The following is a 16,693-nucleotide window of genomic DNA, read 5'->3' as shown; positions in this document are numbered from 1 at the left end:
CTGAACTACATCACCATAAATCTGAAGATACAGACATGGTATTATTTTTGATTCCGATGACAAATACAAGCAGCTAATTTTCATAAAACTTTATTTCAATTGTTTCATTCAAGACCATTAACAAAAGTACATAACCTCTGTATGCGTTTCAACTGAAACCCAGAGACCTCTGAAGGTGAAAGCAATATTTTTGACCCAGTTCACACGCCGTCTCTCCAGAGTAACGATAACCACGTCCAGATTTCTAATGCTTCTTTCTTATTATTAACTGAATTTCTAATACTTAACCTTTCTCAGTTTTTAAGTTAAATTTGTATTATTACATCAGAAGATTGAACTTTCACTAAGAAAAAAAAGCACACATTACATAAAGAATAATTCAGCCCACAGGTGGGGGTGCATAATCAGTTATTATTACTCCTACTAAAAAACACAGCCAGCCCAAGATTGTTCTAAATATTTTGGTGGTTGGCTGGAATCAGAATACATCATTTTTTCTGATGTTCTCTTTTTTTGTTATTGTTTATTTTCACTTGCTTGTATTTTAGGCACCTTAATTCAATATTAGCAGATTGAGTTTGAAAGAAAAAACTGTGCAAAAACAAACAAAAGAAAAAAAACAGTATAAAAGAAGTGTAGATAAAGATGCCTGAAGGAATTCTGCACCCAGAAAAATAACTGCATACATGGGGCAAGTTAATACCACAAAGGTAACTTGAAGGCTCCCAGTGTGCTAAAGAAAAAAAAAATCCTAGTAGATGAACTTTGACATACACCACACAAACCATGCTTTCACTTCAGCTCATCAAAGCTTTTTTTGTTTGTTTTTGTTTTGTCTTTTTTTTTTTTTTTTTAGAAAAAAACTGCTCAAAATAAACGAGCAGAGAAGAATCCATCAGTTTAAGCTTGTGTATATGAGAAATAGGATCCTCCTTATGGAGGGAACTTTTGCTTTTATAGGTTTCATAGGAAAGCATATGGAAAAATAAAATAAAAAAAAAAGGAAACCTGATAAATGAGACCATTTCCAGTTTCCAGGCAACTATGGGGGTGGGGGATTTAATTAAAAAACAGAACAAACAAAAAAAAACAATGGGGGGCAGGGTGCAGAAGCTTAGAGTCATGCCAACAGTTGCACTCACTCACCCAGGCAGACTACAAATTACAGGTTGCAGGTGCAGAATTCCAGACACACACACAAAAAAAAAAAATCAAGACAAAAGATCAGGACGTTGACAGACACAGTCATAGCTCTGATTTAGAGGGACAAGGCCTGGAAACAAATGTCTCCATTATTCACTTCAGACACACGCACAGACAAACGTTTATACACATACACACTCAGAGATCCCATGTACACAGCAGTGTGCACTCCGTATCAGGTAGGTCATACATGGGAGAGACAGGGAACAGTGGAATGAGGAGTTCCCCCGTAGGTACTGATGGGACAAAGGTTACACATGCCAATTATTTTATGTATGTGTGTGTGTGTGTGTGTGTGTGTGTGTGTGTGCAAGCATGTGTCGGATTGAATTCCTAAACTCCTGTTCTATGTCACTGGGGGACAGGATCGCATCAAAACAGCCAACATGTGGGACGGGCTCTTTGCTGCTCAGTCAATGACCCCCGGCTGACGGAGCTTCCGCTCCACACTGAAGCCCTGCATAAGAAAAAAGGTGGTATTGATTAAAAATGATGAAAGAAAAGAAAAATAATGCAGAAAAGAACTGGAAACATCTGGACAAACCAACTATAGAAAGCTTAAAAAATACATGTAAAACTTAAAGGTATTGTGTTGTTATAGAATGTAGGAGATATTGAACCGCTTCAGAGTCTTCTGGAGTTTTTTTCTCCAAATGTGAATGTGTCAGGGCAGTTTCCAATTGAATGAGCTATTGGATTTCAAAAGGGTGAGGGAGCTACAGAGATGGCTCTGCCCAGGTGCTTGGTCCTATGCATAAGGAGCGGAGGTCAAATGAGGGGATGTGAGGGTGGTAGAAGGTCATTGGGGTATGACTGTTGGGAGCTTTTGAGTAATAAGTAGACCATAAAATTGTATACAGTATTGATTCTGAGTTTATCAGTTTATGTCTAATTACACTTAAGACTTTATATGCAAATGCACAGAAGGTGTTAAAAAATGCTATATTAGTGCTATATAACACTACAGAGGACTGCAGCTGGTAAAACACAAGGAAGATAAAATGAAGAAATGATTTCCAGAGAGATTACAGTCAGTAATATATGACCTCATATGTCCACAGTTCTGCCTATAATAAAGCTGTGCTTCCTCACAGGAGTTAGTTATGTACAATATATATACTTTGTCTTGAAAGTGATCCTGTAAAACACAGGACCTCTGGTTCTTTGGTACCTTTGTATTGTCAGGACCGCGAGGCTGTCTCACAATGACCAAACGCGGAGCGCTGGCATCATCCAGAGTGATGCTCTTCAGTCGGTTCACCAAACGGTCAGGTCGAGGGGTCACCACTGGTTTGGGACCCTCGCTGGAATGTTACATCGTTGTGATGTTATACAGTACAGAAACAGTGATGGCGTATGTTGTTGTTTTAAATATAAAAATAAAACACGTTGCATGGTAAGGTGGCAAAACCTACCTGACCCTGCGTACGTTGCAGGCACTACATTTTCCTGTGCGTTGATTAAAGACAACTGAAAACTCCACCTCATCCCCAGTCTGCAGTTCCAGATTATCATGTACTTCTTTTACATGGAAGAACAACTTCTTGCTGTCGCCCACCTCATATGTGATGAAGCCAAACTGGAAAAAAGTAATATATATATATATATATGAAAATATGTTGGGAAAAGATCCAGGTGATTTCTGAACATCTTTAAAACATGAGACAAGATTATTGATCACTACCTGATCTTTGACACACTCCACCAAGGCTCTACGCTGAGGAACTACATTACATGCCATCTTCTGTCCAGTTTGAGGAATCAAGCAAGTCTGGAACTTCACAAGTTCTCCTTTTTGCAGACAATCAATCTTGTTTGCCATTCCCATGATCCCAAAAGGATAACTTGGGCCTTTTGTTCCACCTGCACAAATCACAGCAATGGTTAGAACTACTACTGCTAAAATACTTTAACTGCTTTGGGCTTCACATCCTTGTTTGACACCAACCTTCTTCTGTTATTTCAATAAGCCCTTGGTATTCTGTCTGGGAAGGATCGACACTGCGTAAAGGACGGATGACCTTCCCCATCATCAATGTTGTGCTCACCTCCTCACCGACACCATTGACTGAAAGGAGGAAAAAAAAAATTCACGTTTACTTTCTTTTTCAAACAAATGGCCCAACATAATAATAATCATTTAATGTCCTTTCATTTGTTCATACCTGCAGCCACTTTGGTAACCTTCTCTGCACTGACTTTGTTTCCCTTTCCTTTGGACAGATTGTACTCCACCGTGTCACCCAGCTCCAAACTATCCAGATCTCCACACATTTCACTGAAAATAAAATAAAAACCAATAAGAATCCAGGAACATGCGTACAAGTAATGACTAAATCAATATGTAACCAGACATCTGAAAATGTACAGGTCTTACCTGTAGTGAAAAAAAATCTCTTGGTCATGATTTGCAGTTTCAATGAAGCCAAAGTTGTCCTTCAGCGTGGCAACAAATCCATACAGTCTCTTGGAATTGGAGGCATTTCTGTTGAGGACCCTGATGGAGACTGCACTCTGCAGGCCAGTTCGCTTTACCTCACTTATTATGAACTCCACCTAGTGGACAAACACCGTAAGCTTTTAAACCCATTGATGAAAACAAAAAGGAAAGTGATGTTTAAAGTGTCCACTGTATTTTGACCTCTGTTTTAATGTGGACCACAAAATAACAGAGGTCGAAATACATAGAACACAATTTAAAGATTTTAAACCTCTCCAGCAGTAAAAGATATTTTTTGGTTTTTGGATGTTGTGATTTGTTGGGTCATGGTCTTGGATAACACTGTCATGTAATGCTGGAGTTTAAGATTTTTAAACTACTTATCCAAAATGTTAAATCTTGAAAAGCATACATCAAAGTACTAATGAGGTATGCATTTATGTCCAAATCTTAACACATAATTAAGTCAAACATATCGTTTACCTTGTCTCCAACCTGTGGGTGACAGCCTCCCTCTAGGTCCTTGGTGTGATACGTCACAGTGAGCTTCTCACCACAATCTTCATATGAAATGACTCCCTCTTCTAAATCCTGTAAAGACGTCAGCATGTCAAACACAGGCAGTTAGAATTACAGATGGACCACAGTCATTGAAGTCAAGACCGTTCTCAAGTAGAATCAGATTTGTTGAAAAGGAAGAGGGTCATCTTTACTCCAAGAGAAACAAGGTTGGTAAAGAAAGTGTTTGGTAATAAAAGATGGATTGGGTATAACCTGCACAACACCGGTGCTCAAGACATTTTAACAAGCTCCCTTTGCTCTGAGACACAACCTCCTATTAAAGGTGGTCATAAAAAAACAATTTGCAAAGGCTCAAATTACCAACATTATAAACCATATTAATAATTTTAGGTTCACTTTGTTAGGGTAGATTTGCAGTTTTTTTTCTTAGAATTAAATAAAAACAATTATTTGATCCTTTGAAACAACACTCACAAGGATGTGTTGATTTTAACACTCCACAATAACACAAACATACAAAACAAAAAACGGTGCTATTAATCCCAGCTCATATTGAAACAGAAGCTGATGAAAAAGTGGAAACGGTTAGAAAAAGGACAGGAAAGTTACGGGAAAGATGTGTGAAATACAATTGGAAAGTAGAAAGAGGGAGGGAAAATAATGGAAGTACAATAAAATGTTGGAAGAAATACAATGGAAAAGTAGGAAGTGTGAGTATCGGGAAACAATGTGACAACGTCACATAACTGTGGATCAGTTCTGTGTTTTTCCAAGCCATGGGAAGCAATGATGCACACAGCTTTGACACATTTTCCAGAATAACATTTCCACATCACACTAGGATGAAACCCACAGGAGAAGGGTTTGCATTACATCAGTATCCTTAAGAACCACAGTTGAGTGTCAAGATGTGTACCAGATAATTCTACGAGCAGCTGCTTTGATCACACACAAATGATTAAAAGAAATAAAACTATATTATGCATAGAAAGCCAGTTTTGTATGAATCAGTCGAGCCTATTATGAATCTTCACACAATGGTAGAAGAATGTATTTCCACAGGAACTATTAGTTATTGAAGACCAAGTTGTTAGTGAAACACTAATAGGGCTGTTACTTTTTCCCCCTGCAATCATGTTCAAATTTAACACCAGACTCTAGTGTGTCACCTGACCCTCATCGATAGTCTATGGGCCTCTGCTGGACCACATGGTAACAACAGTCCGAGAGAAGCAGGATTGCGGTCACAATCCTTTCATTTTAAACCTCTATGCTTAACCACATTTAAAAACTTGAATAAAAAGTTACAGCCCTCATTGTTGATGTCTGCTTCGTGGTTGAGGGGTTAATTTGGTGATGAAACACCATGCAAACACTCCAGCACAGACTAACCTTTTCTACCACTTTACCCTTAAAAGATAATAAGAGAGAAGCACTGATTAGACAGCAAGACCCCTCCAGATCTGACTTTATTGCTTTTCTTAACTTACATCGTTGACTTAGAGTTATCACTAGGTGTTAGTAAAGTAAATAATCTCTTGCTAAATATTGTACAGTTTGCTTTGTGTGCAAGCATCAGTACTGGTCTGAGACACATGATCAGGTGACATCATGCAGGGGATCTCAGTCCTACCTTGTCTTTTTTCTAACCAACAAGGGACAAGAACAGGAGTTCAGTGGAGAAGAAAAAAAAATTGAAAGTTAGAGCTTAAGCTGTAGAGCTGTAGGTGTATATTGTTGGGTCAGGCCAATACATTTTATTTTTCTATTATAATTTCTATGTTATATGTAGTATCTACCGATAGATTCATGTACTAGCATACCTTTTCTTTGGCTTTGGTGGGACTGGCATTCTTATTGGTGACTCCAACCAGCTCCTTCTCCACCACACCAATGAAGCGCTGCTCAGACTGGGTATGAAAAGACACTGTGCCCTTGGGAAGCTTCTTGATGCGAACAGCGTGGTTCCTCTGAGCAGACAACATATCCTACAAACAACAGGATATTTGTTTTTTGTTTTCATTTGTTAGTAGACACCCAAAATGCAGGGCCTTTGTTGAAATCTTACAAACTGGACTTACAGGCACAACAGTAAACTCCACTTCGTCAGAAATGTGCAGCTGAGTCTCCTCCAGCACTTCACTGAAGTGAAAGAACATCCTTGCATCACGATCAACACACTTGATGAAGCCAAAGCCATCGCGGATCGCTGCTATCACTCCCTAGAAAGAGTTGTAATGACAATGAACAGGGCATTTCGTATAATAATCCAACCAGTTCCAATAGAATATTCCACATTTCTACCATTTCACGCTTCTCCTTGGTGAAGTTAAAGGTGTCCGGGAGAATGTCGATGTTTGTGGCCCTCTCCAGTTTGTCTCTGCGGTCAGTGGAGATGTTGAACTGAATGTGGTCGCCCTCCAGAAGAGTCACTTTGGATTTGGTGTCCTTCTCACCAAAGGGAAGTTCCTTATCATTGAACCCTATGCGTGCAGAGATGCGTCCTGGGAGAGGGTCGTTCTATGCAATAGAATTGTCAAAAAAGTTCGACTCAGCATCACTGAAGATATCCACAAGTCCATGCTGCCCAAATACAAAAACTGTTCAGACAGTGGGGCATCAAACAAAGACCACGTCTGGTATAAAATATAGACTTTACATTTTGACCTAAATGTTTACATCTTTTTGTACAGGTAAATGTCTATTGTTTACTGGATACTACTTTGAATACAAAAAACACATCTATATATCCATCCATCTATCTATCTGTATGTGTATATATATATATATATATATATATATACACACACACACACACACACACACACACATTTTTTCACTAATGTGCTCAGAGTAAGTAATTTTGCCTTTGGGGAAATCATTTACCTGGTTTTTGGTGGGAACCTTGGGGATGACCTTGACAACAGTGCCTTCAAACTGCTCAATGCTGATGTCCTCGAAAATGACTGTTCCTTGTGGCAGCAGCCTTACATCTGTGGCTACTTCTTTTCCCTAAAGTCAGAAAGACATTTTTAGGGGTCCCAGTTTAACTTGGTCTTTACTCAATCATTTAAGTGACTAAGCTTTAGAAAACATTACATTTCTATCTTTAATAGTAAACTCGACATCATCTCCAGCCTGCAGTGCCTCAAGGTCGCCCTTAAATTCACTGTAGTGAAAGAAGATCTCCTTCACCACATCAGCCCTCTCAATAAAGCCAAAAGCCTCCTAAAAAGACCACAAATGGAACATATTTATCAACAGTTGTTATCTACAGTTTTGGCAAAAGTCAACTGCATGAAACGTTAAGTTACTTATCATACCTTTGTAGCACAAACCACACCCTGACACCTCATTTGCTTCTTCTTCACAAGCTGAATGTTGCGTGCACTGACAGCACCAGTGCTGAAATACAACAGGGGACAATTGCCACACAGAGTTCATTATAAAAAAAAATTGGGATCATAGATACGAGAAGGAAACAATATCTTACTGTTTGTTAGTCTCCATGTAAAAGCTGACTTTATCGCCTGTGTCAAGGTGGATGTTTCCTTCAATATCGTCAGGAGTATAGGTCAGGTAGAACACTTCCTGCAGAAGATACATTTTTAAAATAATTACTGAATGGTTTAAGATGAGGCCATTGTTCCTTATTTATCAAAGACCAATTAAAGTAAATAAAATGTGTTTTATGTATTACGTTAAAGTGTTTTGTGCAGGTTTGTTGTACACTAGGGCTGCAACTAAACAAAAACAAAAAAACTAACAATTCACCATTTGTGGCCTTGAGATGAGAACACATTCAATGAAAACTCTTACAAATAGACTTTAATATTTAATTTCAATGTGTTGATTGTTAAAGTGACACAGCCCCACATGTCCTGTTGTTAAAATGTCAGAGCCAATTTGAGTTTCTAGGAAAACAACATTTTTAATAAAAATAAGTAAATGAAAGGTTTACTTAGGATTCAGTGTTAAATGTCTCCTAAATACACTGTCACAGACTACACAGATCTTCACATTTCTTTAACACTTGAACATAGTGATATTTCAGCATTACAGTATTTGTACCTGAAATATTGGCTTTAACCTAGTCAGTTCTTACAAAGAATATGAACTTGTGCATCACATGTATAACAAAAATATTCCTCCAACACAAACATGAAGCAAATATGAAAGACCGGAAACAATCTACCATCTAAACTTATGATAATAGAAGTAAGAGGCTCTCACCCCATTTCTTTCATAGCAAACGCTGCCAGTGGGGACCTGACCAGGAGCAGACTTTCCATCTAAGTGCAGTGGGATTGCAGAGACGACCTAAAGAACATAAAGAAACGTGTAGATGGAAGCGGTTAGCACAAACAGTCGGTGGCAGACTGTACTATGTAAAAATATTGCGTTAAAGCTTATTTATATAAAGGAAAAAAACAAAAAAGTACATTATTTACTAGTAACTTCAGCTGCATGTTTGTGAACAGCCTGTAAACACTGTTAAAATCAACATGTTAATCTGACAACTGACAACAGTTAGCGAGCATGTGGATTGCTGAGTCGGTAGTATTGTGGAGTTAGGATGATCTTCTGTTATTTTTTAACAAGACTGGCAGCAACAATTTTTCCCGCTGAGCTCAAGTTGATGATGCTACAGTAAGTCACTGCCAAGTCACATACCACAATCATGTTATCCGATTAAATAGAGGACTATACTGCATAAAGATCAGAAACTCTGACAAATCATAACAGGCTACAAGCTGAAGCAGAAACTGTATGAATTTTAATAACCACAAACTGATGAGTTTTCTGGACGTGCAAAAAGAGGGGCTTTAAATTTAACAGGGTGCAACAAGCTAATATTTCTGACTTAGACTTAGTATGGAGCACAGATAAGCCGACAAACAGGACAGAACCAAACATAAAACGGTGTTCCTTAACTGGATGAATATAACCATGCAGCACAGTAACGGGATAGGCGTGCAGTTCTGGCCCCACCTGGCCTGAGATGCGCTCCTCTGGCAGCACCTCTGGCTTTATCTTTAGCAGCTTCACTGCTATGGGCTTGCCAGTGCGCCTGTCAGAGGACACCTCAAACTCCACATCATCTGAAAAGAGAAAAGTAAGAAAGAGTTTTGCAGTTGCAGTTGAAAGATTTTCTCTTTAAAAATAAGTATTCAGGATTAGTCGCACCTCCTATTTTGAGATCCTGCAGGTTGCCATTGAACTGGGAACAGTGGAAGAATAGTCGATCATGGCGTTCAGAGCACTGGATAAAACCATACGAGGTCAGAAGCTTCTCCACCACTCCTGTCTCTCGAATGCCAGGTCCTGTGCCGTTAGGGTATGGTGTGTGTCCGTTATTATGAAGCATGCCTGGATCAAAACTCATCTGAGAGGGATGGAAAAAGCAAAACACTCAATGCATTCTGTATTACTAATTAATGCAGCACAAACAACAGTTATGTTACTTATAAAAGGCCCAGTGTGCACAATCTAGAAGGATGCAGTGCCATGGATGTGTACCAGAGAACAATGCCTGCTTTTGGAGAACAGCCATGTTGTGTTAGTGGAGATTTTGTAACAGAGGAGCTCTCTTGATACAATTTATAACCCAACAATTAAATGTCAGTGATTCTTACACACTGGACCTATAATGCAAATGTTTAAAAAAAACAAAACACATGCAGGTAAGGCATAATATAAAGCGAATGGGCAAGCAAAACAAAAGCTAAAGTAAAACCACATCTTATGCTACATATGGCCTTTAACACTTCACAAGTGAAAAAAAAGATTTTTTTCTTTACATTTTGGTCTTAAATGTCCTCAAATTTTAGGTCATTATTCTCTAACACGGACAACACTGTGTCAAAATGTATTTGATCCTGGTCAGATAGAGCCTCAGTAAAATAATTTACTTTCTTCTACTATATTTAAACAATCAAGCATTATTAATACTACTTCACCCTGGTTAAGTTACCACACAAAAACAGGACATGCTGTTAGCCAAAGTCAGATAACACATCACTCTTATTAAGGCCCATGGCCAGCACGACCAATCACAGCCGCTTACTGATCTCTGATACAAGGGAGCACGCCTGTGTTTTTTACTCCCTGAGTGGGGGTGGCAAGAGACAGAAGAGGAGCGGGGTATGGGCATGGGACCACTTGAGGTAGATGGGGCTGAGCCAGTGTTACGAGCCACTGGAGGTTCAGAGGAGCCTCTTTCCATTTCTGACACTGAAGTTAGGACTCGAATGTGCTGTTCAGAAAAGGCAACAGCATTCAATGGGAGCAGAAGAAATTACATTGCATGATTTCAACAAAGAAAGACAGCGGTTCCTATACTTGAAAGAAAACTGATTCAGTTATCCTGTTTTTTTTGGCCATTCAAACCATTCAAATCTGCTAGTGTACAAAGGCACATGCTCAGAAGGTCATTACAAGAGCTGTGCAACATGAGCCCTTTCCTACACAATGTAACTGGTCATGTTGAATGGAGCTGCTGCACTACCTTGATGTATGACCACCTGTAAAAGTACAGTACAATTACAAATGCAACCAAGGTAAAGAGAGGAATGTAACCAATTGCACAAACACTGGGTTCATACAGTTCTACAGAACAGCACTTTTTCATAATCATGAGACAGGAGCCATACAGGTCAGAACCAGAACCAAAAGCAACATAGAAAGAAAGAAATTTAGAACTGAACTAACAGATTCTTGTTTTATAGTGTCCTTTTGGCAATAACCAAGCCAAAGACCAATCTCACTAAGATGAGATGTTAAATAGCACTTGAAACAGGATTTGGAGAATGTTCAGAAACAGTCATTAACTCCAGGCCTGTCACTAACTTCTAGGTCTGCCACAAATAATGTTTCAATGTTTAAGTGCCAGTTTTAATTTAACATTACAATAATCACACACATTTTTGATATTACTCAGAATTTTAGTATAAAACAGTTTGGATTTTTTTAAATATTAATAAACATTAATAAACCCAAAAGTGGTTGTCATCTTTTAAAATATTTTAGGCAAAAAGATAAACCATAACAATTCCAAGTATAACAAAAAAAAGAAAAGAAAAAAAGTAGACCACCGTTTTATATGGTACTGAAAAGGTGCTCTTACATCATGGCACTAGAAAAACTTTTTCTGAAAATAGGTTTTTCAGAGTAGAACCTAATCTCAACCTAAGTGAGCTACTTGAAATGAAATATCTCAAAACTTAGGGTAGCTACACTACAGAAAATGAAGAATGAGGTACTGGCAGGTGATAAAGCAGTGCATATATAGTGGAAGAGAGTAGGTGATGGGATTATGGGTTATGACGAGGGTCCCAGAGCAGCCTCTTATGTTAGGCCTTGGACATACCTCAGTATTATAGTTTTTACTCTTAATATCGGGATGTCACACATCTGCAGGTCATTTGACCTTATATTTAGAAACAGAAGCATGTTTACACATTTGGTGTGATCAACAAAACTAATCAAAATATGGTCGAGTCATCGGGAGAAAATCCCTGATTTCAGCTTATAATCAGAGACCAACCAGCTGATGTTGAGGTTAAATAAAAATTCCCTATTACTCCAAAACTCCACCCACCCTGCCATACTGTAATTATGTAGAGGCTAGTCTCGGGAGCCCACTAAAGAATGAAAGTTAGGCCATTCACAGCATAGAGATGCAGGGAAAGGTGGTTGGATGGGTGTTCAATGCGGTGGGGCACGGAAAAAGGAGGCTGGAAGGTGAAACTTACAGATCGGCCATATGGCGACAGGCTGAGTCCGACAGGGGTGGTGTTGCTCAGGTCGGCACTAACATACGCGGTGGGTGGCGACGCAGGCATGGTAAACTCAACAAAACCTTTCCAGGGGCTGCCCATATTTTCCCATAAACTCGGAGCAAACTTGCTTGTGTACTTGCTGAACTTGACTATTTGATCCTTTTTTTCCTCCTTTTTTTAACTATTCAGTACTATTTTTTAAGTAACCACCCAAAGATACACCACTGGATGCCTGCAAGGCTGAAGAGAGGAACAAACATAATGGATAAGGCAAATAGATCAGCTTGTTTGCCAAGTGTCTAAAACAAGGGGAGGGGGTGTGACTGTTAATACCATAAAAAGGATTTGAAAAACAAAGAATAAGGAAAGAACCGACCTGAAATAAAATAATTTAAAAGTGGGTAAAAGGCACGCTACTTACACACAATCAAGTCAGATAAATAGTTGTTATATGTAGCTGTGGTATATAGTTATCGGTGTACTTATAAAACATTAGCACAATCCATGGCATACACAGAATCAAAACAGTTATGTAAACAGTTACATATAGGTTTTCATGCCCACAATGTGCAGTAATATGAACCCCCCTCCCAACCCCCTCGCCCGTCAATTAAAGAGTCCACTAAGTACGAGACACGTTTTTGAACATGCTACCCAAAAGTCCTCAGAAACATGTACTGGAAAATAGCTGAAAACAGCCTGAGATGTGTCACTCTTCACCATAATGTTTCTTACAACTTTTGACACCTTTGTGCCTGTGTAATTGCAGTGGACACATAGGCATTTAAATGTATTGTCTTTATAAGTCTTTTTGCAATTAAGTGACAGCCCTACCAGCTAAAAATCAACCACAGTGACAGTCAACAGTGTATGTATGTGTGTGGAAATATATTAAGAGAACATTAACTAAACAACCACAAGCTACAGACATATTTATGCATTTAAAATGAAACAAATCATAACAGAGAGGAAAAAATATGAAAGTAAATAAATGTAAACAATAACTCACCTTGAACTTTTTTCCTTTAACGTCTCTGACTCTGTTACTGTACAGCTCTTGCAGATCTCTTCACGCACACAGTTGAACACACACACGTTACACGTTTCTGGCACAAGTTTTAGATGGTTGCATAAAGCATTGGAAGGGAGGGATTCAGCAGAAAAAAGGCAATGCAGGTGCAATAACACTGCTTGGAAAAAATATTAGAAAAAACAGTGGGAAGAAGGGTCAGTGGGGGATATTGAGAAAGAAAAAATATATAGCAGATAGCAGCCCACTCCACACTCCGGCTGTGAGTCGGAGGTGTGGTGAGGATGAGAAGGGCTAGGAGCAGCGTTGGGACGTGTGCTTTGTCAAAGCTGTTGAGTAGGCACAAACTTCTGTTTTCAGATCAGTTCTTGATGTCTCAGAGTATACTTGGGTATAGAATTGCTTCTCTTCTGCGTTTCAGTTGGGTTGATGAGCGTCTTCTTTGGTCGTTTCAAAATTTGGTTGCTTCTTGCGTATTAGAACCCGTGAAGTTTTCCCTTTTGCTCCACATTACTTGTGTGTTGCAATTTGTTTGTTGCGGGAGGTTAATCTTCAGTTTCTTCTTTATGATCTGAACTTGAAGCAGTTGCGGATGTTATAAAATTAGGTTCCGTGTCACTTCATACTGTGGAGAAAAAACACATTTAAACAAATTATATTTTCATACAATTACAATGTGGGAATGACAATTAAATAAAACAGAGTTGTGGGACAGTGTCATGATCTGTGAAGGAACACTAAATTCTTTGAACTAGCCTGACAGAAGTACAGAAATAGATTTTCCTCAGATGCCTCTGGATGCAGCCCATAATGCCAGGCAGCTGACAAGCAAACCAGAGCTGTGGATCAGGGCCCTGTGCATACCTTCATCTCATGATATTTATGGTATCATATAAAACATTTGCACACTTACTGCACACGTTTATTGTACAGGTGTGACTCATCAGTTTTCCTACTTCCAAATAGTGTTTTTGAGTTAAAAACTAAATTCCAGAGCATGTTCCTACATAAGTGTTATTATTTAATGGAGAACTTAAAGGGAGCTGATTGTGAACATTAGATAAATGTAAATTAGAGAAAGCTTTTACTTTGACAACATGGTTAGGGGATATTTCCCAAATCCTTAAACCTATAGACCGGAATGACTAATCTGAGTTGACTTATTGAAATAGTTACAATTTCAACTGGTTATCCTTTAATTAAAAAAAGGTATGAGCTTAGGTCAGAGGTCATGAGTAGCTAGCCTTGTATTTATAGTTAAAAACTGAGTTTTATTGTCATTTATCACTTATTTTAAATAAAATGTTTGACATTTTAAGGTATCTTCTGCTCTCTTGGGATTCTATGATACTACAGCCCCTAAACATACTTGAAAAAAATATTTTTGCCAGGGAACAAGAGCAACTTAAATCAATAAGAAAATGAACACTCTGGCTCAGCCAGATGTTACTAAGAATCAGTGAATCTCATTGTATGTGAATCCACTTTTACAGTTAAGGCCAAACTTTTTTAATGTAAACATTTGACATCAGTGTGAGAAAAACAAAATGATGACAACTAGAGAACATCGCTTAAATTTTTCTTTTTTTGTAACACAAGCAACATAGGAACCTACTTAGAGAAGAGGGTTTGGTTTATATATATATATATATATATAATGCTTAGTACTACTACTAATAATAAAAATGACCCAGGGCTCAAAGTCCTGCTGCTAGAGAACAATTTTCAAAATTGTGTCATCTCTGTAACTGTACTCCATCACTTCAAATCTCAAGGTTAGCAGCAAGTGTTGTTGACCCAAATACACTTTAAAAACAAGCTGTGTGAGCCAACCCTGGACACATGATCGGCATTCTGCTGTAAATGTGTTGCAATGACTCTTCCTGGAAAGCTGATAGATTACAGTTGTACAAAATTCTTCAATCACGTGGTTTAATGTTATTTATAACCCTAATTTAAATTATAGATAAAGCAAAGGAGCACTTGCGCAGAACATTTGTCATTGTTATGAACATCAACTGCACCCAATGGTACAATTAAAGTCAGCCATTACAGGCTTGTGGGTAAAAGGTTACGTGAAACGAACACAAACAGACTTGTGTCAAAGTCAAAAATCTGATGTTTTTTTCCCTTCCTTGTTTGGTATTTGATGACGCAGATTAAAAAACCACTAAAATCAGGAGGAACGAGCAGCCTTATTCGTAAAACAGAGCTATTCAACTAAACGACAAGAAAATATTCCGTTAATGTTTATGTCGTAACCCTTAAAAGAAAGACGCTCGTGAGGGTCTTGGCCTAAACAACAGCCGCTCTGACTGACAGCACCCGCCATGTGACTTCCCAGCAATTTCGCCATCAGTAGCTGGAGCTGAATGTGCTCCGATCCAGCACGTTGCTGCTGCAGGGAAACGTCACACACTGAGGCCTGCTAACTCACGTCTGCACACTTGTCAAACTACCGGACCACGTGCAAACCAAATAAGTGAATGTTTTATTTAACCGGAAAGCATCCGTTAGTTCGGAAAACAAACAGGGGAAGGTGCAAGTAAACTGAACGTCTTCGTGACCTTTTGTGCGTGAACAGAACAAAAAACCGTACCCTTCGGCTAGTGCTAAAGTCGTAAACAGTACTCACGGGCGTTACCGGCCTTACAAAGGAGAATAAGTCATTGTTACCAAGACAAACACATTTTAGATACATTCTAGAATGTAAACTATTATTTCACACAGTTCTGATCCTGACACAAAATTTGTCAACATAATGTCGTGTTTTGAAGAGTCAAATAAACAGTTCTAGGTTTAAAACTCTCCTATTGTTATCGCACGTTAAATAAACAAAAACTTTATTGAAAATAAGTGACGTTGCAATGCCGTCCTAAGTAGCATGTAATATGTATACATTATTATTCTTTTGTCTTACACACTGGCTTTTGTAATGAAAATTAAAGAGCATAACCCATCCCGGAGATTGAGTCACTGATCATATGCGTTAAGTCAAATGGCTTACCAGTTAGATTTAGTTCTGACAAGTTAAATGCTGTTAAACCTAGTAATGCGAAATGTCTGATGTTAAGGCAGATAATATAAAAAGATACCGGTGTTGAATAGTGCTCACTACACGAGGACAGGACAACAAAGAAGCCAAATCCACGGGACGGGTGGCTTCATGTTTTATTTCGCCGTGTCTGTTTTATTTTTCAATACGCTTTTTAGACATAGTTGTCATTGCTGCATTCGCTGGGATGAGTTGGAAGACTTTTTGGTTGTTTAATTACACATTCAATCACACAATTAGGTTGTTTAATGCAAATACGCTACAGCTAGCCAGGCAGCTTAGCATTCTACCGGACTACTTGCTCCTTGTGTGGCGGTGATTTATGGCGAGTGGAAAACACGGCTGCCCCCACCCAGGCCCGAGCTCTGCGTAGACTAAACGTTACACAAACCAGTCACTTCTAGAAACAGCTTAGATAAGACATTGCGGAAGTGGTAACTTATTCAATAAAAACATGTGGCGTAAGTTGAAAAAAAGAGGAAAATTTAATAAAAACTCACCCCAACAGCTTTCAGCACTGTCACCAGCGCCGCTAGAAGCAGCACGGCACATTACGTAGTGATTAGGGAGGCGACTATCGCGATATTTCAATAGACTAACCAAAGAGTCAACATGTAAGAATGGTCGCTACTGGGCAAGACAGGATGTTGTGTTCTCGCAAT

At 38.7% G+C, this 16,693-nt stretch overlaps 1 protein-coding gene across 5 annotated transcripts; it reads right to left on the bottom strand.

Moving 5' to 3' along the window:
- Window positions 1–406: 406 nt before the first annotated feature.
- On the bottom strand, window positions 407–16,666 carry csde1 (cold shock domain containing E1, RNA-binding). 5 transcript variants are annotated; one of them, XM_025059746.1, is made up of 22 exons: window positions 16,532–16,666; window positions 12,956–13,601; window positions 11,920–12,186; window positions 10,233–10,421; window positions 9,353–9,551; window positions 9,101–9,267; window positions 8,399–8,485; window positions 7,659–7,756; window positions 7,489–7,570; window positions 7,265–7,393; window positions 7,052–7,177; window positions 6,470–6,685; window positions 6,247–6,387; window positions 5,989–6,153; window positions 4,127–4,234; window positions 3,581–3,759; window positions 3,369–3,481; window positions 3,152–3,271; window positions 2,888–3,066; window positions 2,619–2,782; window positions 2,375–2,507; window positions 407–1,660 (listed from the first exon to the last, which is right to left on the bottom strand). In XM_025059746.1, the coding sequence occupies exons 3-22, from the start codon at window positions 12,043–12,045 to the stop codon at window positions 1,613–1,615; spliced, it is 2,769 nt and encodes a 922-aa protein (XP_024915514.1). In that variant the 5' UTR covers window positions 12,046–12,186; window positions 12,956–13,601; window positions 16,532–16,666; the 3' UTR covers window positions 407–1,612. The 5 variants fall into 5 exon arrangements, with proteins under 5 accessions (XP_024915514.1, XP_024915515.1, XP_008316480.1 ...); XM_025059747.1 differs by having other exon boundaries at window positions 9,158–9,267; XM_008318258.3 differs by lacking the exon at window positions 10,233–10,421.
- Between the last annotated feature and the right edge of the window lie 27 nt (window positions 16,667–16,693).

Source organism: Cynoglossus semilaevis, chromosome 10 (genome assembly GCF_000523025.1).
Source record: "Cynoglossus semilaevis isolate Cse_v1.0 chromosome 10, Cse_v1.0, whole genome shotgun sequence".
NCBI lineage: Eukaryota > Metazoa > Chordata > Actinopteri > Pleuronectiformes > Cynoglossidae > Cynoglossus > Cynoglossus semilaevis.
This window is presented reverse-complemented; position numbering and strand designations above follow the sequence as displayed.